This window comes from Amblyraja radiata, chromosome 5 (genome assembly GCF_010909765.2).
Source record: "Amblyraja radiata isolate CabotCenter1 chromosome 5, sAmbRad1.1.pri, whole genome shotgun sequence".
Classification (NCBI taxonomy): domain Eukaryota; kingdom Metazoa; phylum Chordata; class Chondrichthyes; order Rajiformes; family Rajidae; genus Amblyraja; species Amblyraja radiata.
The window spans coordinates 29,392,524-29,417,475 of NC_045960.1; the positions used below are offsets into that span (position 1 = coordinate 29,392,524).

Below are 24,952 nucleotides of genomic sequence, written 5' to 3' on the forward strand. Positions count from 1 at the left end.
ATATACAAGTATGAAAGGCATAGATAGGGTGGACAGCCGGAATTTTTCTCCCCCAGGGTGTAAATGACAAAGACTAGAGGGCATAGGTTTAAGGTGAGAGGGGTAAAGTTTAAAGATGTATGGGTAAGGTTTTTTTGGTGTGGTGTGTGTCTATATTGTGCTGCCGAAGGTGGTGGTGGAAGCAGATCCAACAGGCATCTGAATATACATGGAATGGAAGGATATGGATCACATTCATCAAAATAAATTAATTTAAGTTGATATCATGTTTGGCACAGAAACTGTGGGATGAAAGGTCTGTTCCTGTGCTGTTCTATGTTCCCAAAGTTTCAAATATAATATTGAGGTACTATCATCAAAGGCAACTGAAAGTGACCATTTGATTCATTAAATGGTTTCCAAATATTTTGTCTTCATGAAAATTAATGCAATATCTGTACTACCTTTCACATTTTCTTCAGCTTGCTTCTGAAGGTATTTTTCAACCAATTGATATATTGAAAACCAATGTTTGGCTGACTTCTCCATTTGTCTTTTCCTCACAATGTCAAGACTACTGTACCAGCAGCTGTGGACAGATTTAAAGTAGAGTCATAATATGAACATCTTGAAATTTATGCTTAAACTCAAAACACAACAGCAATGCGAAAGTTGAGAAAAGCACCAACATTTTTTTTAAAAATTGTTCCCAATTAATAACTAAAGCCCCTCGTGAGAATTTAATTTAACTAACCTGTAAGTGTCAACTCCAGCAACTCCTGAGAAAAATGTCAGATAAACAAACCACTTTTTCATCCACTCCTTTCACACTGGCCAATTTTATAAAGGCCATTTATCCTACAAACCCGCACATTTTTGGAATGTGCGAGAAAACCGGAGTACCTGGAGGAAGCCCACTCAGTCACAGGGAGAACGTGCAAATTCTACATAGTCTTACAGAGGTCAGTGTCTCAGGTGCTGTGAGGCAGTAGCTCTACCAGCTGCATCATTTTGCTGCTGTTCCCACCTTAAGAACCAATAAGGTTCTTATTGGATTTAATAAGATTCAATATTTCAAGATTCAATATGAGCTTCCAGTGGAGGTGGTGGAGGCAGGTTTGATTTTATCATTTAAAAATAAATTGGATAGGTATATGGACAGGAAAGGAATGGAGGGTTATGGTCTGAGTGCAGGTAGATGGGACTAGGTGAGAGTAAGTGTTCGGCACGGACTAGAAGGGCCGAGTTGGCCTGTTTCCGTGCTGTAATTGTTATCTGGTTATATGGTTATTTCATTCCATATGGATAACAATATTTATACACATGGATTGACACCATCGGTTTAGGTTGTGGAAAGTGATATTTCAGTTTCTATCTTAACTTCACCTCACGGCTACCATCAGGAAGGTAGTGCAGGATCCCTAGAACCATTACCTCCAGGTTTATGAACAGCTTCTTCCATCAACCATCAAGTTCTTGAAACACCTGGCACAACCCTATCTCAGAACCAAACTAGTATGGACCTCACACTACTACTTTGGCTTGCATTATCACTATCTGATTTACCACAAATAACATAATTTATTATATATAGATGTGTTGTGTGATTATATTTAATGTGTCTGTAAAGGTACAGCAAGTAATTTCATTGTTCTGGTCCCAGAGCATGATAATTAAACACTGTTGACTGTACGACGGTGACGGAGAAACTGAAGGAAATCCACATTAGGCAGGAAATGGTGTTGGGCAGACTGATGGGACTGAAGGCTGATAAATCCCCAGGGCCTGATGTTCTGCATCCCAGGGTACTTAAGGGAGTGGCTCTAGAAATTGTGGATGCATTGGTGATCATTTTCCAATGTTCTATAGATTCAGGATTAGTTCCTGTGGATTGGAGGGTAGCTAATGTCATCCCACTTTACGAAAGGCGGGAGAGAGAAAACAGGGAATTATAGACCAGTTAGCCTGACATCGGTGGTGGGGAAGATGCGTCAATCATGAGTCAATCATAAAAGATGAAACCGCGGCACATTTGGATAGCAGTAACAGGACCGGTCCGAGTCAGCATGGATTTACGAAGGGGAAATCATGCTTAACTAATCTTTTGGAATTTTTTGAGGATGTAACTAGGAAAATGGATAAGGGAGAGCCAGTGGATGTAGTGTACCTGCACATTCAGAAAGCATTTCATAAGGTTCCACATAGGAGATTAGTGGGCAAAATTAGGACACATGGTATTGGTGGTAGAGTGCTGACATGGTTAGAGAAGTGGTTGGCAGACAGGAAAAAAAGAGTAGGGATTAACGGGTCCTTTTCAGAATGGCAGGCAATGACTAGTGGCGTATCGCAAGGCTCGGTGCTGGGACCGCAGCTATTTACAATATATATTAATGATTTAGATGAAGGGATTACAAGTAACATTAGCAAATTTGCAGATGACACAATGCTGGTTGGCAGTGTGAACTGTGAGGACGATGCTATGAGAATGCAGGGTGACTTGGTTGGTTGAGTGGGCAGATTCCGTTTAATGTGGATAAATGTGAGGTTATGCACTTTGGTCTCAAAAACAGGAAGGCAGATTATTATCTAAATGGTGTCAAATTGGGAAAAGGGGAAGTACAACAGGATCTGGGGGTCCTTGCTCATCAGTCAATGAAAGTAAGCATGCAGGTACAGCAGGCAGTGAAGAAAGTGAATGGCATGTTGGCCTTCATAACAAGAGGAGTACAGGAACAATGAGGTCCTTCTGCACTTGTACAGGTCCCTAATGAGACCACACCTGGAGTATTGTGTGCAGTTTTGGTCTCCGAGTTTGAGGAAAGACATTCTTGCTATTGAGAGAGTGCAGCGTAGGTTCACAAGGTTAATTCCCGGGACTGTCATATGCTGAGAGAATGGAGCGGCTGGGCTTATATACTCTGGAATTTAGAAGGATGAGAGTGGATCTTATTGAAACACATAAGATTACTAAGGGTTTGGACACGCTAGAGGCAGGAAACATGTTCCCGATGTTGGGGTAGTCCAGAAAAAGGGGCCACAGTTTAAGAATAAGGGGTAAGCCTTTTGGAATGGAGATGAGGAAACACTTTTTCACACAGAGAGTTGTGAGTCTGTGGAATTCTCTGTCTCAGAGGGCAGCGAAGGCCGGTTCTCTGGATACTTTCAAGAGAGCTAGATAGAGCTCTTAAAGATAGCGGAGTCATGGGATATGGGGAGAAGGCAGGAACGGAGTACTGATTGTGGTTGATCAGCCATAATCACATTGAATGTCTGTGCTGGCTCGAAGGGCCGAATGGCCTACTCCTGCATCTATTGTCTATTGCATAACATTAGGTCTACCTTAATGGTGTCATTATCCCTCTTGTTCTAACACCTCTGCAAAGCCAGAATCATTAAATTCTTAGTAGAAACAAGGAGCTGCAGATGCTGGTTTGCAAAATAAGTCACTCAGCGGGTCAGGCAGCATTTCGGATCGGGATCCTTCCTCAGAATGTTGAAGGGTTTGGACCCAAAACGTCACTTATCCATGCTCTCCAAAATTGCTGCCTGACCTGCCGAATTACTCCAGCATTTTATACAAAGCTGTTTAACACTTGAGTCAAATTAAGTCTACACCACCATGCATTTGAAGTACTTGACACATGTTACGACTCTTACTTTAGCTCCAGTTTACGCCACTGAATAATTAGATGGGTAACATCATCGAGGCGTTCTCGCAAGGACACAGATCGACTAGCATTCTCTTCCCAGTCCTACAAAACAGAAAGTGGAAAATTATCCAGAGAGCAAACATCGCTGGAGCACATTTTGATGGATTGAAATGAGTGGCTATTGAGAGTTTGGAGCTGTGAAAGGAAGAATAGCTTACCTGGGCTTTGCTCAAGAGGATCTCCATACCATTTAAGAATTTTGCCAAAGCACTGGAAATGGGAAAACCTCGAATTCTGTCCATTACGACCAACAACTATAAAGCAAAAAAAAAAAAAAAAAAAATCAGTCTACCTTGAGTTTCATGGCTCACAGCTCTCATAATCAAGCCAAGCATAACTTTCAATCTCAAGAAGATGCCTGCTGACATGTGAAATTGAAACTTAAAAATCCAATTTCTGTCATTAGGGTAAAGCAAATTTATTGCTAGATTAGAACTTCAGATATAGCAGCAACTTTTGGATATCCACAGCAAACACTGAAATATAGAAGCTTAAAGCAATGGAAGGCATTTGCATAATGTAAATTACAAAATTGCTCTTGTCGTTTGCTTATTGTGTTGTTTCACTCTCTTCAGAAACCCTGTCTAACCCCAGATTCATCGAGCATGGGTCTGAGATCTCGGTGTATCAAGGAGGCATTCAGCATGGTCATGTTGCTCAAAACAAACCATGCAATACAAAGAATGTGGTGACCGGATTCTCCTTACCTGCAACAGCACTGGATGTTCAGGCCACTCTATTAGTAATTCCTTCACCTTTTGGGTGAAATTTCTCAGAACAGGCAGACATTTCTTGACCTCCGGAATATTTGGATGGTGATAGAAGTCATATGTTTCCTCCTGGGGCAGGATGAGCTCACAGGCTCCTTCTCGAGAAACAGCACTTTGGATGAGGGAACTCATCAGCAACTGACTGCCATGAAGTTGTCCACTCAAGGAAGCATCTAAACCCAAATAAATATAACACGTTAATGAAAACAATTTATGATCAGCTAAATTATTACAACTAGCATCTTCAGACCAAGCTCCTAATTTTCAGTTTATCAAGGTTTATTTTTTATTTATATTTCTTTTGAGGGAAATAATTTGGCTGAGAATTTATATTCCAGAAATCTCATGCTCCACAATTATTTTTATCCCTCAATAGGTGTACATTTCACCCCCCCCACCCCCCACATTTTTGATCAATTGCACTTTCCAAACATTTGGGATAAAAGTCTTCAATCGTTTATCTACCATCTCAAATAGCAAGAAATAAATCAAATTTATATACATTTGAATCGGAGATTCACTAGCCAAAACATTGCTCAGAAGGGAGTTTTGTTTCAGCAACCAATTGTCTTGTCAACTCAGCTATTTGTAGCCAAGAATAAAATTGGTTACCGGCGACCATATTCTAACACTTCCAATGATAAAAAATAATTAAATTCATCCAAAAAATTTCTAACAGGAGCTTGCCAAATGTTACATCACTCCATGTCGTAACCAAATCTTTTAATTCCTTGATTTTCATTGTTCTGTAACCTCAAAGTTATTTTCATTTTACAAGAAACATTTATTTGTCACATGTACCAATTCTTACAGTGAAATGTGTGGTCACCATACAGACATACGAATAAAAAAGAGCACAGAGCACGATAGTCTTTAACATAGCCATCCCCACACAGCGGAATCAAAATTTCCCACTGTGAGGGAAGGCACCAAAGTTCAGTCATCCTCCTCTGTTGTTCGGGATTTCCCGAACCCCTCGCTGTCGCCGCTACGGGTGGCCCGATGTTCAGGCCCTCTCGCCGGGATGATGGAACTCCGACGTCAGAACGGGAGAACAACCTCAACGGCTTGAACATCTGATTCGGCCACTTCCTACCGGAGTCCGCAGCTCCCGAAGTCCACAGGCCCCGCTGGGCAGAGATTCACGCTGGCGGCCCTCAGCAAAAGGTCCGAGGACACCGCGATGTTGAAGTCAGCACCACCCGCGCTGGAAGCTCTACAAACCACAGCTCCTCGATATTGAAGCAACAGGCCCAACACTCTGGAGCTTCAAACGGCGATCCAGGTAAGGCATCGCCCGCCCCGCGGTGAATCCAGCGCTGCGCCGCCGCTGAAGGTTTGGCCGGTCCCCGGCAGGAAAGGCCGCGCCAATCCAGTTGGTAGGCCGCGAGGAGGGGGACGAGGACGCGACTCGGAGAATAGTCGCGTCCTCGCCAGGAAGTGACTGGGAAATAGTTTCCCCCTTACCCTACCCCCCTCCCCCACATAGAAAAACTAAAGAAACCTCCAAAACATACTTTTAAAACAGACATTTACAGAGGTACTCTGTCTGGTAATGTATTAACACAATATTAACCATCTAATACACACCAACATGTGCTCTGATTTTATCCAATGCTATCAAACATTGGCAAGATAAACTCAACCACCATTTTATATAGTCATTGTTTAAATGGATAACAAATGATGCACACAAAAAGACAAGTTTTCATGTACATTGCCATCCAAACAAAATGACATCTTACTTCATTGAAATTTTAAAACTTTACAGCCCAACTATATTCAATTCCACAAGCAACTACATTTTCTTACATTTAGTATTCAACATCTTCATTTGCTTCAAGCAGGTACTATCACAACATTTTAAAGAAACATTTAGCTGGGTATGGAGATAGAATAGATTTGGAGGGATATGCTCCAATCACGTGGGACTAGTATAGATGGGACATGTCGGACGGTGTGGGCATGTTTGGCCAAAGGGCCCGTTTCCACGCTGTATGGTTCTATGACTAAATACGCAACACAAGAAACTGGAATCATATACATTTTCCCAATTAACTGATTTAAAAATCTGTGCAATAAATAAGAACATACAGCAATAATTAACCAGACTCACCAATGAGAGAATAGAACTGTGTAATTAGCACAGCAGCTGTATGATAAGAGGACACTAAAGCGCCTAAGTAATCACTGTTCTGATGTGCAGGCGCTCCCTGGTGGTACCACAAGGATTGTGTAAATCCCAAATACATTTGCTGGTGAATTTTTATCAACATCTGAATTGAACTTGGCGAGATTGGTGCACGGTGCCCTGCTTTAGCCGCTGGGGTCTTAACTTCAGTGTCCATCTCTTCTTGTTCAAGACTGGGCTGGGATGTAATATCGGTGAAATCCTATAGAAGGAAGAAAAATTACTACATTAAATAATAGGCAGGGGAGGGTTTAGTTTTGCATATACATTGTGCAAAAACCCTGAAAATTGTCAAGTATGGCAATCCCAACCTAAAGCCATATCAGGAAAACTATTCAACTTGAATGTACAAGTTAATGTGTCTACTGTAATACAAATGACAGTACTACAAACAAACACAGGATCCAAGTGAGATTAGTTGTATCTTGATTGAAAGTTTCTTTCACCCTACCGTGCTATATTGTGGGAAATTCTGCTTGAATTCCTGTTCTTCCTCCTCTACCTCTGAAAGGCCATGCTGCTTATTCTTGTACTTGTACAGGCTGGCTTCCTGTTCCTCCTTCAATCGCCTGCATTCTTCTTGCTCATCCCAAGCATTTACCATTGCCTTTTATACAAAACAAAATGATCCAGGTTACAAATAATTAATACGGTTTTGTTGATAGCAGCTAACCACAAAGAATACACTACTCCAGTTTAGATACCATTTTGATCGTCACAGGTTTACGCAAAACAATCCTTCATCTACTGCCAATATTATTTCCTTTTTTATTCATCTCCAGGTTGAAGTTCAGATATCTTAAACCACACCACAAATGGATAAATGCACGTTCTATCAACATATCCTGGATTGAGATGAGCCAAGTTCAGTTCAAAAAGAGGTTTATAACCAAAATGGGAGTATTACACCATGTGTGTGTATAAAATTATGAGGGACATATTTAGGATAGACAAAACATTTTTACCAGCATGGGAAGAAAAAAATCAAATACTAGGGGCATAGCTTTAAGGAGAGAGGGACAACATGCATTTTGATTTCCCAATATATATATATAATTAGCAAATTGCATAAAAGACAGCATTTCAATTACTTGATGTATGTGCCTGAGAAGTTGCAGTGAATCCTGATCCAGTTCACCCATGGAAAGTACATGGCAATGCAAGTATAGTAGAGCATTCATTAGCAGCTGTTCTTGTGTTGGCAGCATTCTTTGCTCCTTGACCAAAGTCTTCTCTTCAGATTTTGCTGGCAAGCTCTTACCCAGGAGCTGAACAAGCCCTTGTATGGTTTCCATGAAAGTCTTTGAACATAACGCTTCTGCAAGGCTGAGGTAGGTTGGGAATTCACGGCTGACGGAAGGGAAGACCAAAAGGCAAGTGACAAGCCGAGTAAGATCAGCCTGGTTGACAAACTTGTGATTTAATGCAAGATGGACTTCTGATGTCAGAAGTCTCATGCCATGCTGCATTTGCAGGACTGCAGCATTAAGTGGCTCGACAACATCGGGGTATTGCCAGTACTCTTCGGCAATTCGCCTCCTGAAATGGTGCTGAGATTGCTGCCAAGCCGCCTCTTCCTTCAACATGGTCTGGAAACTCTGCCGTGTTTTTGGTCGCTTCGCCAGCAAATGTTGCAGCAGACGCAGCAGGAGGATTTTGATTCTTGAACCGTGTCCAATACTCAATATGTAATGATGGATGTCCTGGTATAAACGTACGTACTGCGGCACATTGGGACGATGTGCTTGTTTTCTGGAAAGTTCTGCACCCTTCTCTTTCAGGTGCTTGATTCTCTGCTGCAAAAACCTGCGACACATAAAATAATTTTAAAATCAGTGACTCTGGAAAGCAGTATAGGAATGAAAATAGCTTTATAGATGCAATCAACATAACCACACGCAGCATTTACACAACTATCACTGCCCATAACCCAATGCTTCCGTGCTATGGTATAAACCACAAGAGGGAAACAGGTCACAAATGATCACAACACCTGCTCCACAGATGGAAACCAGGACTTACCAAGCATAGACAATTCCTGCTATAAGTTTCATTGTGAAGTTGAATGATTCAGGGCATTTTTTACTCAGCAGAAGCAAAATAGGTCAACTTTTTAAGTTCAAGGAGCAGAATTAGGCCATTCAGCCCATCGTCTACTCCACCATTCAGTCTACATTTCCCTCTAAACCCCATTCTTCTGCCTTCGTCCCATAACCCTGACACCCTTACTAATCAAGAATCTGTCCATCTCTGCCTTAAATGAATGAATTCCACAGATTCACCACCCTCTGACTAAAAAGAGATTAAAACCAATGACGCACACCCCTTTCGGACAACATACTCATCAACCCAAAACATTAACTGCATTTCTCTCCATGGATGTTCCCTGACCTATAGAGTATTTCAAGCACTGTGTTTAGTTCCAAGTCAGTGAGCTTGGTGGTGGAAAATTTACAGCCATAGAAACCACAGTAAGGAAGTCATGGACTAAAAGTAAATATTTTGCAAGCTCGAAGAGTAGGAAAAAATGAGTCGATGTGGCACCTAATTCTGGGATGGCAATGCTCATTCTCTCCTTCCTGAGAATGTTCTCGGCCAGTGAATAACTTTTCCGATAGGTTCCGACACTTCCACTCAGTCTCCAATTGTTGTAACTAGGAGGGGGTGAAATTAACACAAAAACATTTACATTTGCAATAATTGATATTTACAGGTAACCTTCAAATGTCTGAAGGCAAAACAGAACAGACAGCTCCCTCAGATTCAAATATCATTTATAAAGTGCTATCATTTATCAACCACACTGAACAGCAATTAAGGATTTGAAAGTACAATTGTTTGTTTCACCCAAAATAATCTTCCATACATTGAATTATCAATGGGTATAAGTGAGGTAGACCTTACGTCCACACTGTACCCAGCATCAAGGGGATCATTAATCAATTTATCAATTTTAGAAAATAATGTGAGAACGTGCATGCAATTCCATGGAATTTATAACTTTCGCTCAAATTTCAGGGACAGGAGTCTCAGTTTAAAAAATAATCTGAAGGACACCAGTGCAGTCTCTTATTGTGTGTAGGCTATCATGTTTGGCATAAACATTGTGCGCCAAAAGGCCTGATCCGGTGATGTTCTATGTTCGGCAAATAAGGTTCAAAGGTTCCAATTCCTATGCATATTCAACAAGATATGATTAAATTAGAAATTGCATTATCATAGTGTTTTATCCTAAACAGCTCAAAATATCTTGTCATCCAAATTGAGTTAAACCTGATATTTTTTAACTTTGAAATCAGAAAATGGATCATTTGTCAATTTTCTGTCTGATGACTGATGGTCGCTTCTTTGGAACTATGTGGAAGCTCAACATTTTCTCCCATGTCTTCCTTCTGTACCTTCTGACCTACGCGAGTCTTTAAGACGTCGCCCACATCCAAGATGGAGCCTCATCACAACCAACCATCTGTTATTTGTCAAGTAGCTCCATTTTCATCGTGAAGTATTGAAAAAAATGTTTCAATTTTGAAAACACCATAATTGAAGCATTTTCTACAGATATGTTTTTTTTGCTTGGGGCGGCACAGCGGTTGCCGCCTTACAGCGGCAGAGACTCGGGTTCGATCCTGACCACGGGAGTTATCTGTACGTGGAGTTTGTATGTTCTCCCCGTCACCACGTGGGTTTTCTCCGGGAGCTCTGGCTTCCTCTCATACTCCAAAGATGTACGGGTTTGTAGGTAAATTGTTTTCAGTAAGAATTGTAATTTGTCCTTAGGGTGTAGGATAGTGTTAGTGTACAGGGTTCGCTGATCAATGCGGACTCAGTGGGCAAATTTCTGTGCTGTATATCTAAGCTAAACTGAAGCTCAGATCAAAATGCAATTTAATAAGAGGTCAAATGTAAGAGGAAAATACAGTTAGTGGCAAGACCATTAACAGCACTGATGTGCATGGGGATCTTGGGTCTAAGTCCATAACTCCCTCAATGTGTTGTAGATTTAACAGGGAATAGATGTAGCACTAGCATACCAGGGGGGGGGGGGGGGGTTGGTACAATCACAAATGCTGTGGAACATCGGCTATCAATGGCTTAAATGCCACAAACCTTCAAAATTACAACGGTGAGCATCTCAAACTGCACCACCATCAAGGGCAGCGGTAGAGTTACAGCACCAGAGACCCGGGATCGATCCTGACTACGGGTGTTGTCTGTAGGGAGTTTGTACGCTCTCCATGTGACTTGCTTAAGTTTTCTTCTGAATCTCCTGTTTCCTCCCACACTCCAAATATTTATAGGTTTGTACGCTAGTTTGCTTGGTAAGATTGTGTGTGTGTGTGTCTGTGTGTGTGTGTGTGTGTGTGTGTGTGCGTGCGCGCGCGTGCGTGCGTGTGTTGTTGGTTGGCGTGGACTCGGTGGGCCGAAGGGCCTGTTTCCGCCTTGTATTCCAAAACTAAACTAAAGATTTTGAGTCATCTTCTACACCAAGTTAATCACGACAAAAAATTGTGAAGACTCACCTCCTCAGTAACATAATTCAGCTTGTACTGCCTTTTAACAGCAGGGTCAAACTTGGTCTGTGGTGTCCAAATCAGAATTTGCAACAACCCTAGGTGTACCCACAGACAACCACTCTGGGCCTGACTGGAAAGGCTACTGAAATCCTTTTCTTTCCCCACAAATTCCTGTATGCATGTCACAAAAAGCGAAACAACATCTTCAGTCAGTGCTCCATGTCCTGCAAGACCTTTGAGCGACCCCAGAACAGAGTCACAGGCTGCGTCATCTTTGTCAAAGACCAATTGGTCGCACGTCATTAGGTATTCCTCCTGAATTTCTCCTGGCAAAAGATCCTTCACTGCCTGGAGCTGTTTATGTAGTATGATACGCTGCAATCTGGAATCTGTAGATCTGCAAAGAAAACATCATATTCTTCAAGTGTTTCATGAAATGTTACATAAAATGACACCCTAAAGTTTCTCCCTAAACTTCACTTGCAGGGCATTAATTCAAATGTATTATCAGAAAATAACTTACACAAGTAGGTTGGGTGGTCAAAAAGGCTTTTGGCACATTGGCCTTCATTAGTCAGAGTGTTGAGTATAGAAGTTGGGAGGTCATGTTGCTGTTGTATAAGACGTTGTTGAGTCCGCAGTTAGAGTATTGTGTTCAGTTCTGGGCACCATGTTATAGGAAAGATGTTGTCACGCTGGAAAGGTGCAGAGAAGATTTACTAGGTTGTTGCCCAGACGAGAGCCTGTGCTTTAGGGAGTAGGCTGGGACTCTATTACTGGCACCAGCAGTCACAATGTGAGATGAAGAGGAGCTCAACTGATCCAGAAATTCAGCATTTGATGCATCCTTTCCTTCCACTGAGAAGAGCAATAAAAGGTTGGAATCTAAGTGTTTCACTAAGCAAAATTACACCTGATGCAGAAAAGCAACAAACCAGAAATAAGTAAATGTGATGAATAAAATGATCTTTGTCACTGGAGTTAACTCCACTAAAAATTGGCAATTTGCAGGAGCACTTTATAAAAGATGGAGATGTTTAAAGATTCAAGCAACAAAAGAGACAGCAGATGTGGAAATCTGGACAAATCTGCTAGAGGAACTTGGTGGGTCAAGCAGCATCTTTGGGTTGAAAAGAATGGTCAACGTTTCCAGTTGAAATCCTGCATCAGGACCGAGAATGGAGAGGGGAGTTAGCGAGCAACAAGACAGAGGGGCGATTGGCAGACCAGGGTAGAGGGAAGGATGACAGCACACAAAGTCAGGGAGAGGAGTGGGAGTTATAGAGATGGGCAAACAAGAGGAGGAAAATAAAAGGCAGATGGAGCCAAGTGAGGAGCTGGCGAAGGTAGCAATGGCTGATGGAGGCCAAGAAGCAAGAATACAACGACTACCAGAGCTGTAACATTGCACGCAAGGAAAGATAAAGAGAACCATTAGGGGAGAGGTGAAAGGCAAATAGAATCAGATTGGGGAAGGGGAAGAAAGTGGGAAGGAAAGCTTATGAGTGAAATGTGTGTAATGTGGATGGGAAGGAAACAGGAGGGGGAAGTGATAGGAAAGTTCATGAGTGATAGTAGCAGAATTAGGCCATTCAGCCCATCAAGTCTACTCCACCATTCAATCATGGCTGATCTATCTTTCCCTATCAGCCCCATTCTCTTGCTTTCTCCACATTAACCCCTGACACCCGGACTATTCAAAAATCTATCTATCTCTGCCGTAAATAGTAAAAATATATCGATCGATCCACAGCCTTCTGTGGCAATGAATTCCACAGACTCACCACCCTCTGACTAAAGAAATTCCTCCTTATCTCCTTCCTAAAGGAATGTCTTTTAATTCTAAGGCCATGACCTCCCACTAGTGGAAACATCATCTCCACATCCACTCTATCTAGGGGACAGAAAAAGAAAGAAGAAGGCCACATCTTTTACAAACACTATATATAGTGATTTCCATCTGCCTCAATGTAGTTCATTCTGTGGAAATCCCTTAGAAAATGTTCCCAAAACCTTGAGCAACCTTTCCCATGTAACAAAATACAAAACGCTTCATACCTGAATTCGGCAAAGGAATTAACAGCCATATTTGTCCACAATATAGTGCTGACATCTCGTAACTGCCTGGTCCGCTCATGCCACTCTCCCAGAGCAACGTGGGATGCTGTTATTCCACCAATTCCCTCCACGGTCTTGCGATTGTCTTGATTACCAATCAGAACTTCAAAGATACATTTTGACTGAACAGCTCTACACAAAACAGCAGGGCCCTATTTGGGAAAATGAAGAGTTTCGTGGAATAAAAAGCACATTTCAAACACTGACTTCAACCTTTGAGCATTCAACTAGCATAGTCCTAGCCAACACTTTTTAATGAAAGCACTCCCCTTGCTCTTGCTATTCAGAGCACCATCTGCAACCAAGACACTCTGGAAACAACTATATTTTATTCAAGATTCCAGCATTTGCACACTGCTGGAGTAACTAATTCAGTGGGTCAGGTAGTATCTCTGGATGCAATGGACAGGCAATGTCTACACAGACTACTGGAAGTAGGGTCTGAAGAAGGGTCCTGATCTGAAACGTCCTCAGTCCATGTCCTCCAGAGATGCGGCCTGGCACGCTGAACTACTCCAGCGCTTTGTTTAATACTCTAGTTGTTTTAATAAGTTCATAAGACATAGGTGCAGAATTAGGTGATTCGACTCATCGCGAATGCTTCACCATCCAATCAAGGTTGATCTATCGTCCCTTCTCAACCCCATTCTCCTGCCTTCTCCCCTCAATCTTAATGTTCTCCCCATAACATTCATGGTGTTACTCATTTCACAGTGTCACAGGCACAATACACACCACCAACCTGGGTTGCAACAGATCAGTAACTTTTCAATTAAGGCTTTAACTATTCTTTAGAAAACCAAAAACAAGGTGCATGTTCATAAACAGATTATATGGACCAAGATGCTGCATCATATACCGACTGACCAAACAAATAGAAAATCAAAAAAAAAACTTTAGATGCTAGATTGATGCAGTGAACAGAACAAACTGGAAGCTCTCTCTGCAGATCAGGCAGCACTTGGACAGAAGCAGTTAATGGATCAACTCAATAAGTCTTCATCATTACTAGCAGAAAAAGAAAACAAGTACATTTTAAGTACTTGTCTCTACATCAAAAGGTATCCAACTTGAAAAGCGAACAATTCCTCTTTGCACAGATATAATTTGACCAGCTGAGCGAGTCTTTTTTAGATTTTCACTTTTTAAGTTGCAGAAAGGGAGTTGACACAACAAGAAAGGATGTGTGACAGGATGGAGACTACGATCGGCCAGATAATCAATTGTTTTCAGGGCAATCCATGGGGAGCGAAATGAACATGGTCTTGCCATCTATCAGTGTATTTGATATACATTTTGATAGGCTGCAAATTTTCCAAGTGGCTGCCTCTACACAGGTTATTTACAGATAAATAACAAACCTTTAAGGATTTGTCTGTGAAAGCCTCCAGCACCCATTCATTTTGTACAGACTTTGGGGATTTCCACGTCAGCCAATAGTCAGGGTCTGTTGTCACAGAACTGGTCCAACATTCTCCGAACACGGCCGACATCAGCACCGAACGCAACATGTTCAATTCCTCGGCAGAAAGCTGGAACGTCAAGTTAATTTATGAATATCTGAGCAAATAATCACTTTCCCTTTGTGGATATTTCAATTGTGAAAGTGGCGAGTGAAGAATTTAACTCGAGCCAGGAGAGTCACATGGGTTGAATTATATCTAGGCATTGGAAAGAGGAATTTTAATGTTCTACTCACATCTCTCTGTATCAAGTACCAAAATCCCTGAAGACCTTGTGCATTGGCTGGTGTTGATCGTATGCAGAATGATACTAATTGACGCAGTTCTGCACATACCTTTGACCTATCTGGTTTAATTCTGCTTCTGTGGATGATAATGAAAATTTGAAACTTTTTTTAAAATAACAGGGTATTATTCTTTAACTAAATAGAATATACGCAAGCCGATAAAATTACTTGCAAGCATTGAAATGGATTTCTTTTGTTTGCAAAAGTGCGAAGAACAATTAACTTTTACAGTATTTAAACGGCAGCAAACATGTTCAGCCAATGAATCTACATGGAACATAGACACACATGTATCATGTTAACAGAGATTTGTCAAAAGTGACCCTAAGCCATAAAATTAAACCAGAATGATCAGGTCCATAAATAAGGACTGGAGTGATAGGGTAAATCTCTCGCAAAGCAACTTTCAAATTCTTCAACTCAACTGAGATAATGTCAGGTGTTGGTACTTCCCCAGTTAGGGGCAAGTGAAGAATTAAACACACTCACGTTTAATTTACTTCAGTTTAGAGATACAGCACTGAAACAGGCCCTTTGGCCCACCGAGTCGACCTGCAATCCCTGCACACTATCGTACACACACTAGGGACAATTTACTATTTCACAGAAGCCAATCAACCTACAAACCTGTTAGTCTTTGGAGTGTGGGAGGGGGCGGGAAATCACAGAAAAAACACACGCAGGTCACGGGGAGAACGTACAAACTCCACTCAGACAATCACCCGTAGTCAGGATCGAACCCGGGTCTCTGGCACTGTAAGACAGCGACTACTGCTGTCCCAACATGCCGCCCTTAAAATTGCCAAAGCCAACGAATAATGAGAAACAAAGAAACGTGCATTTTTTAAATTTTGTTTTAAATCTCAATGAACAAATGTTCTGCACTGTGTTTAAGAAGGAGCTGCAGATGCTGGAAAATCGTAGGTACACAAAAAGGCTGGAAAAACTCAGCGGGTGCAGCAGCATCTATGGAGCGAAGGAAATAGGCAACGTTTCGGGCCGAAACCCTTCAGAGGGTTTCGGCCCGAAACGTTGCTTATTTCCTTTGCTCCATAGATGCTGCTGCACCCGCTGAGATTCTCCAGCATTTTTGTGTACCTTAAATGTTCTGCACTGCTTTCTGTTTTTTTGAAGTAATATGGGAAGTGTGTTTAGCAGTTAATGTTTTTGTTTTGCTTACCTGGGTATTAATGATAGGTCCAAGAGGTCAGCCAACACTTTAAACTTGCAAAGTAATGACAAATATTCCACCGCAGGCCACAGCTGAATATTGCTCTGTAATTGATTCAAACAATCCCCATCCAGTTCGAGTGGCCTTGGCTCAACGCCCTTGGAATTGGGAGAGTTGAGCAGACACCGAGATTTCATCACTGAAGTTAAAGAGCTTACCACACACCGTATTTCATCTGTAATGGCAGAGGTTTACAACATAGCAGTTTAATATCAACTGATTAGGAATCAGCAACTTGAAATAAACATTTATTGTTTCATTCATTGTTGGTCTCAATTGAACAAACTCTCTCTCAGCAGCAATAGCTCCATATTACCACCAGGCATCAAGGATCTCAAACATTTCTGACCCATGCTTTTTAGTTTAGTTTAGTTAGGGATACAGCACAAAAACAGGCCGTACAGCCCACCGAGTCCAATGCGACCAGTAATCCCCACACGTTAACACTATCCTACACACGAGGGGTAGGATAGTTAGATAATTAACTTACAAACCTGTACGTCTTTTGGAGTGTGGGAGGAAACTGGAGCTCCCGGGAAAAACCCACGCAGGTCACGGGGAGAACACACAAACTCCGTACAGACAACACCCGTAGTCAGGATCGAACCTGGGTCTCTGACGCTGTAAGGCAGCAACTCTACCGCTGCGCCACAGTGCCACCCTTTTATTTGCCCATTTACAATTCTGCATTTATGTTCACTGTTTTGTGAAATGCCTTGACCATTGGGTCTTAGCTGCACTATGTATAGTGAAACATTATTCATGAACAAACCAGCTTGGTTACAGTTTGGTCACTCAAGGGAAATTTATGGATAAATAAATGAACTGGTTTGTCATCTTGAATTCCTCAACCCAATTAATAACAAAAAGCAAAAAAATAGAGAAACTATGGAAAAAGTAGTTGGCATCTGACATCTGGGATCCTTCATTATTTTGTTTTAAATTCAGATTTACAGTATCTGAAATACTGCAGTTTGAATTTTAACACAACATATTGACAATATTTCCAGATCAGTCCTTGTGAATAGATATAATAGGCAAGTTTAAGGAACTAAAAAAAAGCATCAATTTATCTAATGGGATTCAAGCTTAAATGCAGGTTTCAAATATTCAAGAATTAAAGAATCAAAAAGAATCAAAAAGAAAATTCGAATCAAGAAGCAAACTTGCAAAATACTTTTAAGAATTAAGGAGAGTGAAAAGGAATTAGTAGTATAGTTAAGAGCCGGTTGGTCATTTGAAGGAACCTTTGGAAGAGGCCGGATGCTTCCATGAGAAACATAGAAAAATAGGTGCAGGTGTAGGCTATTCGGCCCTTCGAGCCAGCACCTCCATGCAATATGATCATGGCTGATCATTTAATATCAGCACCCCGTTCCTGCTTTTTCCCTATATAAGTAAGTATAATTATAAGTAAGTTTATTGACCAAGTATTCACATACAAGGAATTTGCCTTGGTGCTCCACCCACAAGTAACAACATGACATACAGTGACAGTTAAGAATGACTCAGAAAACACAAAACATTAATAATAATAAAACATTAATGATAAAACACCATTTGATCAAGCATGTGAACCAACAAAACACCAGATCAAAGGGAGGCTACAGATTTTTGGCTGTTGAGTAGAGCAACTACTCGTGGATAAAAACTGTTTTTATGTCTGGCTGTAGCAGCTTTGACAATCCGTAGTCGCCTTCCAGAGGGAAGTGATTCAAAGAGTTTGTGGCCAGGGTGAGAGGGGTCAGAGATGATCTTGCCTGCTCGCTTTCCTGGCCCTTGCAGTGTACAGTCAATGGAGGGAAGGTTGCAGTCAATACCCTTCTCTGTATATCCCTTAATTCCTTCAGCCCTAAGAGTTAAATCTAACTTTCTCTTGAAAACATCCAATGAATTGGCCTCCACTGCCTTCTGTGGCAGAGAATTCCACAGATTCACAATTCTCTGGGTGAAGTTTTTCCTCATCTCAGTCCTAAATGGCCAACCCCTTATTCTTAAACTGTGACCCCCTGGTTCTAGACTCCCCCAACATCGGGAACATTTTTCCTGCATCTCGCCTGTCCAATCCTTTAAGAATTTTATATGTTTTTATAAGATGCCCTCTCATCCTTCTAAATTCCAGTGAATACAAGCCCAGTCGACCCATTCTTTCATCATGTCAGTCCTGCGATCCCGGGTATTAACCTGGTGAACCTACACTGCACTCCCTCAATAGCAAGAATGTCATTCTTCAAATTAGGTGACCAAAATTGCACACAACACTCTTGGTGCAGTCTCACCAGGGCCCTGTACAACTGCAGTAGGACCTCCTTGCCCCATGGAACTAACAAGTTTCATGATAAGTGGAAGACTTGTAGTAGTTTAAATAAAGGTATGCATTCAACTAGATACAACGAAGAATGTAACCACCTTTCAGTGCTGAAGTTTGTAAAGGTTGGACAGAGAAAGCATGATTAAGAGGCAGGGAATGTTTAGTTTAGTTTAGAGATACAGCGTGGAAACAGGCCCTTCGGCCCACAGAGTCCGCGTCGACCAGCGATTCCCATAGACTAGTATTGTCCTACACACTAGGGACAATTTACAATTTTGACTGAAGTCTATTAACCTACTAAGTTGTACGTCGTACCCGTACAGACAGCAACCATAGACAGGACCGAATCGGCGACTCTGGCACTGTAAGGCAGCAACTTAAAAGGCTGCCACCTAAAAGGTTGAAGATTTTAAATCAGAGCCAGTGAAGTTAGAGTTTGGAATGGAACAAGGACTGACAGCAGCTGCCGGCTTCAAGCATACCGATGACTCAAAATCTAGACAGGGACGTTTCACGTATACAAACAGAATAAGCTTTAACCTTGAAATTCTAATATGTGAATGCAACATTGAATTCTATTTAAACCAATGAATGCAACATAACATTAAATTAAGATACTCAATTTCATTAATCTTCTGGAAAAAATCATGAATCATACCAATGTCAGATTCTGTAAGGTAATTGGCTCGAAGTACAAGACCCCAAGCCAACAGCAAGTCCTTCTTGATATTCCAGTCAGTGGCAACTGCTTTTATTCTACAAAGTTGCTCTTTCCAGGCCATGTCTGTCATTTTTGGTCTCAGGCTTAGCACATCCAGGGCAGAACTTAGTGTCTTGAGATTAGATGCACATTCCAAAACAGATTCAACCTAATAACAAAAGCATATCCATTTTCACAGCGCACCAATGCTTCAAATGTTTCTTTATTGTCGCGTGTAGCAGGTAGAGCGTGTAGCAGAAATACATGTTTTGCATACAGATCAGCAAGACTATCCCCGTACATGAACACAATCACCCCGGTCAGAACAGAATGTACAGAACCGCCCACTGAGTCCATATGCAGGAGGCTCCATTTCACAGTCCCCAGCTGCAGCTGGCTATCGAGTCGTATTTGTTGATGCTTAAGTAGGAAAGCGTGATAAGTAACATTGTGATCAAGCCAACCTTTTGCCTAATTACCCATTTTCCTGCGAGCTAGCTTTCCTAAATTATTCTTTCACATCAACTACAAGTCTAAGATCCAATTTGCAAACAAAGTAACAAAGGAACAAATTGCTAGAATTCCCTTTTGTATATAAACTGATAATATTCATCAACTGTTCCATTTTGTAAAAGACAATTTCATGTTATTATGCCCCAACCTTATTGCTGCAGGGACATATCTGACACTATAATCAGCCTGAAGGGCCCAGACACAAAACTTCACCTATCCTCGTTTTCCAGAGATGTTGCCTGACCCACTGAGTTACTCCAGCAGTTTGCGTCTTTTGTTTTGTAAACCAGCAACTGTGGTTTCTGGTATCACCGTTATTTCGGTTTACTCCAAATGCGTTGCAGCCTCACAATTTAAAAGATTTCCATTTCTTTAAGATAACCACCAGGTTTTCACATTCTGGAAAATCAATATCAAAATGCACAAGCTTGACTGCCCTGGCAGACCCAAATGTTTTTGCTTGCTCTGCTTTTGTTTGCTCATGGGTTCTCCGAACTTATCTAAAGATACTTCAATTCTATCTGAAAACCCTTGTCCAGTCATTCACGACCTGCATTCAAGACACCTCACATGTCCTTCCCCTCTTCAGTAACTTCCAATTCTTAGGCCACCTCCCTAGCCTCATCTTTAACATGAATACCCAGTCCCTAAACACCTCCATTCCCCATCAGCAAGGCCTCGGGGCCCTCCGTTTCTTCCTTGAACAGAGACTCTCAACTAACAAGTGTCTTCAATTGGTAACAGCATTTAACTCTTCACAAGGCTATTTCAAAATATGTTTTATAGACAACCCAGACTAATGGGCCAAATGGGAGCAGTGTAACCTACTTATTCAGTCAATTACATTTCTTCCAGTTGACTGTTGTTCGAAAATAGTACTGTTTTCGTAGACCACGCTCACTATTTTATCTCTAAAAATAACTTGAGCAATTAGAGTGCATCAGGAATGTTACAGCAATGAACATTCCTGATGTTTCCATTTGGCCCACTGTCTATGCTGACTCAACGCAAGAGCAATCCAGTTAGTCCAAGTCGCCTCATAAACTAAACCATAGCCCCCCCACCCCCACCCCCCTCCTTCAAGCTCTTATTTCCTTTTGAACACTGTATAAATGCAGTGAGCAGGAGTTCTAGGTAACGGTAAGTCTTTTCTTTGCCTTTTATTTCAGAGGTTCAAACGGCAGGCAATCTTGCCCAGATTTACTGCGAATGCAGGCAATGAATTTCAATAAAGAATTTACACTTCTGGCTGCTAAATGAATCACAGTGCTGCCATATGTGCGCACGGCAGCCAGCCAACAGTCGCTTGTCTTTTTCTTTTTGTTTTTCACTTTTAATTTCAAGTTTCCGTGTACCTCGTTGTGTGTTGTGACTCTTGGCAGACCAATCTCCCTCCAGGGATGAATAAAGTTTTATCATATCGTATATTCCACAGATGCTCCACAAACAGAGAGACAAACCCAATGTTAGATTTCACTGACCTTGAACGGTGAGGGGAAACCCAGTGATTTCTGCATTCTCTTTATGCCGAAAGATATTCCACTCTGACTCGCCAGATGACTTTGGAGGTTGACTGAAATGGTGTGAATTTCTTGAGAAATTCTAAATAAGCAATAAACAGAAATGTGCCATCAATATATTTCTTAAAACGTTTGGTCATACAATATTTTAAAGAATTAAATTCTTGTATCCTGGAACAATATTTTTCAGTTCAGCAAAAATAAATGTAACTGCAAATATTAATTCCGAGGAGGTGAAGAGAAACCAGGAAATTGTAAATCTGTTAAATAAATTTATTTTTTAAAGGGTGAAAGAGGAAAAGGGTGTATCTCAGGTGCATAATTCATTGGACCTTTGATATTAGTCAGACTCAAAGAAGCACAAAACGTAGACACATCTAAAATGACTGTGTAACTCAATCCTTGGGTATTCCAGAATCCAGTGAATGTATCCAGATTCTATACGGTCACCTACCCATTGGGTCTAATTGCTCTTCCATTGAAGATTTTTCATTGTACTTATAAACCATGTCACATTTGCTCCACAAATCTTCAATTAAATTTTTAGTGGCTGTTGTTAAAGGTGAAAGTTAGCTAGCACATATAGATACTCATACAGCATGGAAATAGGTCCTTCTGACCATCTCGTCTCTGCTGACCAAGAAGCCCCATCGACGCTAGTTCCACCTGCTTGTGTTTAATCCATGGCTGTATGGCTTTATTAATATATTATATATATATTTTAAATTATATATATTTAATAATAACATTAATGTATGGCTTTGTAAATATTTGATTAGAGTTCAAATGTAAATAATTTGGTGTACATATAGTGGCTGGTGTACATATGGTGTACATATAGCTGCTAGATTTGTATAAGATAATTACAAGCAGTTGAATAAGGGGTGGGAATTAATAAGTTTTGGCTTCTTCCTGCTCCTTTTCGGACATATATGATTTCATTTATTTATAGATATTGTTTATGACACTTTATAAATATTTTTGTTTTATTTTTAGTATGCTGTTTCACACTTGCTTTTTATTCTTTTATTCTGTTCGAAATAAATAATAAAATAAAAAAATAAAAATAAAATCCATGTCCCTCTAAACATTTCCTATCCATGTACCTGTCCAAATGTTAAATGGAAAATGTTTTTAAATTGTTGTTTGAGCAATTAATAGTATCAACTAAATGAAGAACTTAAATGTCATCTTAAAATGAAGAAAACACTTAAATGTGCAATTGTTAACACATCTATACTGTCCAAGGATTACAGCGGGAGACAAGTTATACTTATTCATACTGAGAAACACAAGAGAGCTGCTGGAGGTGATCTTTCAGGAGGTGCTTCATGATCCAGTGCCAGTGCAGTGACAGCAGGGCTATGCCTTCAAACTCCGAAGTGACTTTATCTGCAACCGCCCAGAACCGATCCCTCCACAAACTGTTACACTGCACCTAAAGGGCATCAGAAAGTTGTTAATGTTACTAAAGAATATGCTACAATGGAGGCTGAACACAGAGAGGTCGTTTATCGGTCTCACTTCAGTGGCGCATGGAAGCGGAGTGGCTCTGCGGGAGGCCGGCACGATCGGGGTCGATGGGGTGGCACTAAAGCAGCCGGGGGGGGGGGGGGGGCGCGTGAATCAAGGTCAGACGAGTGAGCAGATTGGACAGAGTCTGCAGTAGCAGCGGAGGATGCCGACAGCATCGCCAGGCCAGGCCAACCTCCACATTAGTGACGGATTAGTGCCGTCGACAGGATAATGGGCCTGTAATTCTATATTTTTAACTTGAAATGTGGGAATTACAAGATAGCGCCTGAAAAGTGGCGATTCCATGCACTCCATTTGAAGAAATCTACTATTTCTTACACTACAATCATGTACGATTGTGCTTATGCACAGTATGATTTTACTGGATTGCATGCAAAACACAGCATTGCACAGTATCGAGGTACATGTGACAATAAAATACCATTGATGCTTGAAACATGGTTTAAGAGATGATATGGTCTGCAACTATTCAAATAGTAAAACAGAACCACTTCAATATTTTTAACAGCATCAACTTCAGAATTGTTATCCAAATTGTAATACAAATTGACATTTAGAAACAGAAAAATAGGTGCAGTAGTGGGCCATTCGGCCCTTCGAACCAGCACCGACAGTATATGATCCTGGCTAAAATCAGTACCCCGTTCTTGCTTTTTCCCCCCATATCCCTTGATTCCATTAGCCCTAAGAGCTAAATCTAACTCTCTCTTGGAAACTTCCAGTGAATTGGCCTCCACTGCTTTCTGTGGCAGAGAATTCCACAGATTCACAACTCTCTGGGTGAAGGAGTTTTTCCTCATCTCAGTCCGAAATGGCCTACCCCTTATTCTTAAACTGTGACCCCTGGTTCTGGACTCCCCTAACATTGGGAACATTTTTCCTGCATCTAGCCTGTCCAATCCTTTAAGAATTTGATGTTTCTATAAGATCCCTTCTCTTCCTTCTAAATTCCAGTGAATATAAGCCCAATCGATCCATTCTTTCATCATATGTCAGTCCTGCCATCCCGGGAATTAACCTGGTGAACCTATGCTGTGCTACCTCAATAAAATACCATTGATGCTTGAAACATGGTTTAGGAGACAAATTGACATTTCCAACTATAATTACAAGATTATCTGGCATCTCTCATATCCTTAATACTCAGTGCAGAGAAATGGTACACAAACTAACTGAACCTCAGTCCCTTAAGAACATGTTTTGCCATAGAAACATAAAATAAAAATATTACAATTATAATGTATGACTTGTGTAATTAAAGTTCAACAACTTGTTTTGGTTTAGGGATATAATTTGGAAATAGGTACCTTCAGCCCACCGAGTCCACATAGACCATCGATCACCATTCTCGGTGGGCGGCGCGACTCTCGTCAGCAGCGGCCTCTGCAGTCCGTCTGTGTTTTATTATTTTTTGTCTCGTTTTTATGTAGTTTTTGTTATTTTTTTGTTGGGGTATGTGTGGGGGGGGAGGGGGTAACTTTAAAATCTTTCCCCTGCACGGGAGACCCAACCTTTTCTTTGTCGGGTCTCCGTTGTCGTTGGGGCTGCAACGTGGAGCGGCCTCCAACAGGAACGACCTGGGGTTCCAGCTGCGGAGCTGCCGACTACTCACCGTCACGGGGCTGGCCGAGTCCGGATCGAGTGGAGCTGTGGTTGAGCACTGCTGCCACCCAACCTCCGGAGGTTCGGAGGCTGCAACTGCGGGTTTGGCGGACGGCGGCACCGGGAGCCCGCGGGTCCCTGCTGGGTGACCGCTTTTCGGGGCTTCCGCAACGGCGACTTCTCCCGCCCGAGTTGCGGGGTTGAAGAGCACCTGAGCGGGGCCTTACACCATCGCCCCGCGCGGCTTGGAATGGCCGCGGGACTTTGCGAGCGCACGCTGGGGGCTCTAACAACAAGACCCGGTGTGCGACCTTGTTTTGTAATGTATGGCTGCAGAAACGACATTTCGTTTGGACCTCAAGGGGTCCAAATGACAATAAATTGAATTGTATTGTATTGTATTGTACCTGTAGTTCTACGTTATCCCACTAGATAATCTACACACTTGGGTCAATTTCCAGTAGCCAATTAACCTACAAACCTGCATATCTTTGGAGTATGGGAGGA

The 24,952-nt window shown here is 41.5% G+C and overlaps 1 protein-coding gene across 1 annotated transcript in view; it reads right to left on the bottom strand.

Annotated features, from left to right (window-relative positions):
* mdn1 (midasin AAA ATPase 1) overlaps nt 1-24,952 on the bottom strand; it is a 162,809-nt gene that overhangs the window by 55,194 nt on the left and 82,663 nt on the right. The window contains exons 54-69 of the mRNA XM_033020868.1: nt 22,591-22,745; nt 21,269-21,389; nt 19,233-19,443; nt 16,213-16,438; nt 14,982-15,108; nt 14,644-14,814; nt 13,223-13,434; nt 11,171-11,561; nt 9,195-9,304; nt 7,742-8,456; nt 7,102-7,257; nt 6,576-6,852; nt 4,397-4,632; nt 3,848-3,943; nt 3,637-3,731; nt 444-568 (exon numbers count right to left, since the gene is read on the bottom strand). Of these exons, the coding sequence (XP_032876759.1) occupies nt 444-568; nt 3,637-3,731; nt 3,848-3,943; nt 4,397-4,632; nt 6,576-6,852; nt 7,102-7,257; nt 7,742-8,456; nt 9,195-9,304; nt 11,171-11,561; nt 13,223-13,434; nt 14,644-14,814; nt 14,982-15,108; nt 16,213-16,438; nt 19,233-19,443; nt 21,269-21,389; nt 22,591-22,745 (3,424 nt within the window). The remainder of the gene's footprint in view (nt 1-443; nt 569-3,636; nt 3,732-3,847; nt 3,944-4,396; nt 4,633-6,575; nt 6,853-7,101; nt 7,258-7,741; nt 8,457-9,194; nt 9,305-11,170; nt 11,562-13,222; nt 13,435-14,643; nt 14,815-14,981; nt 15,109-16,212; nt 16,439-19,232; nt 19,444-21,268; nt 21,390-22,590; nt 22,746-24,952) is intronic.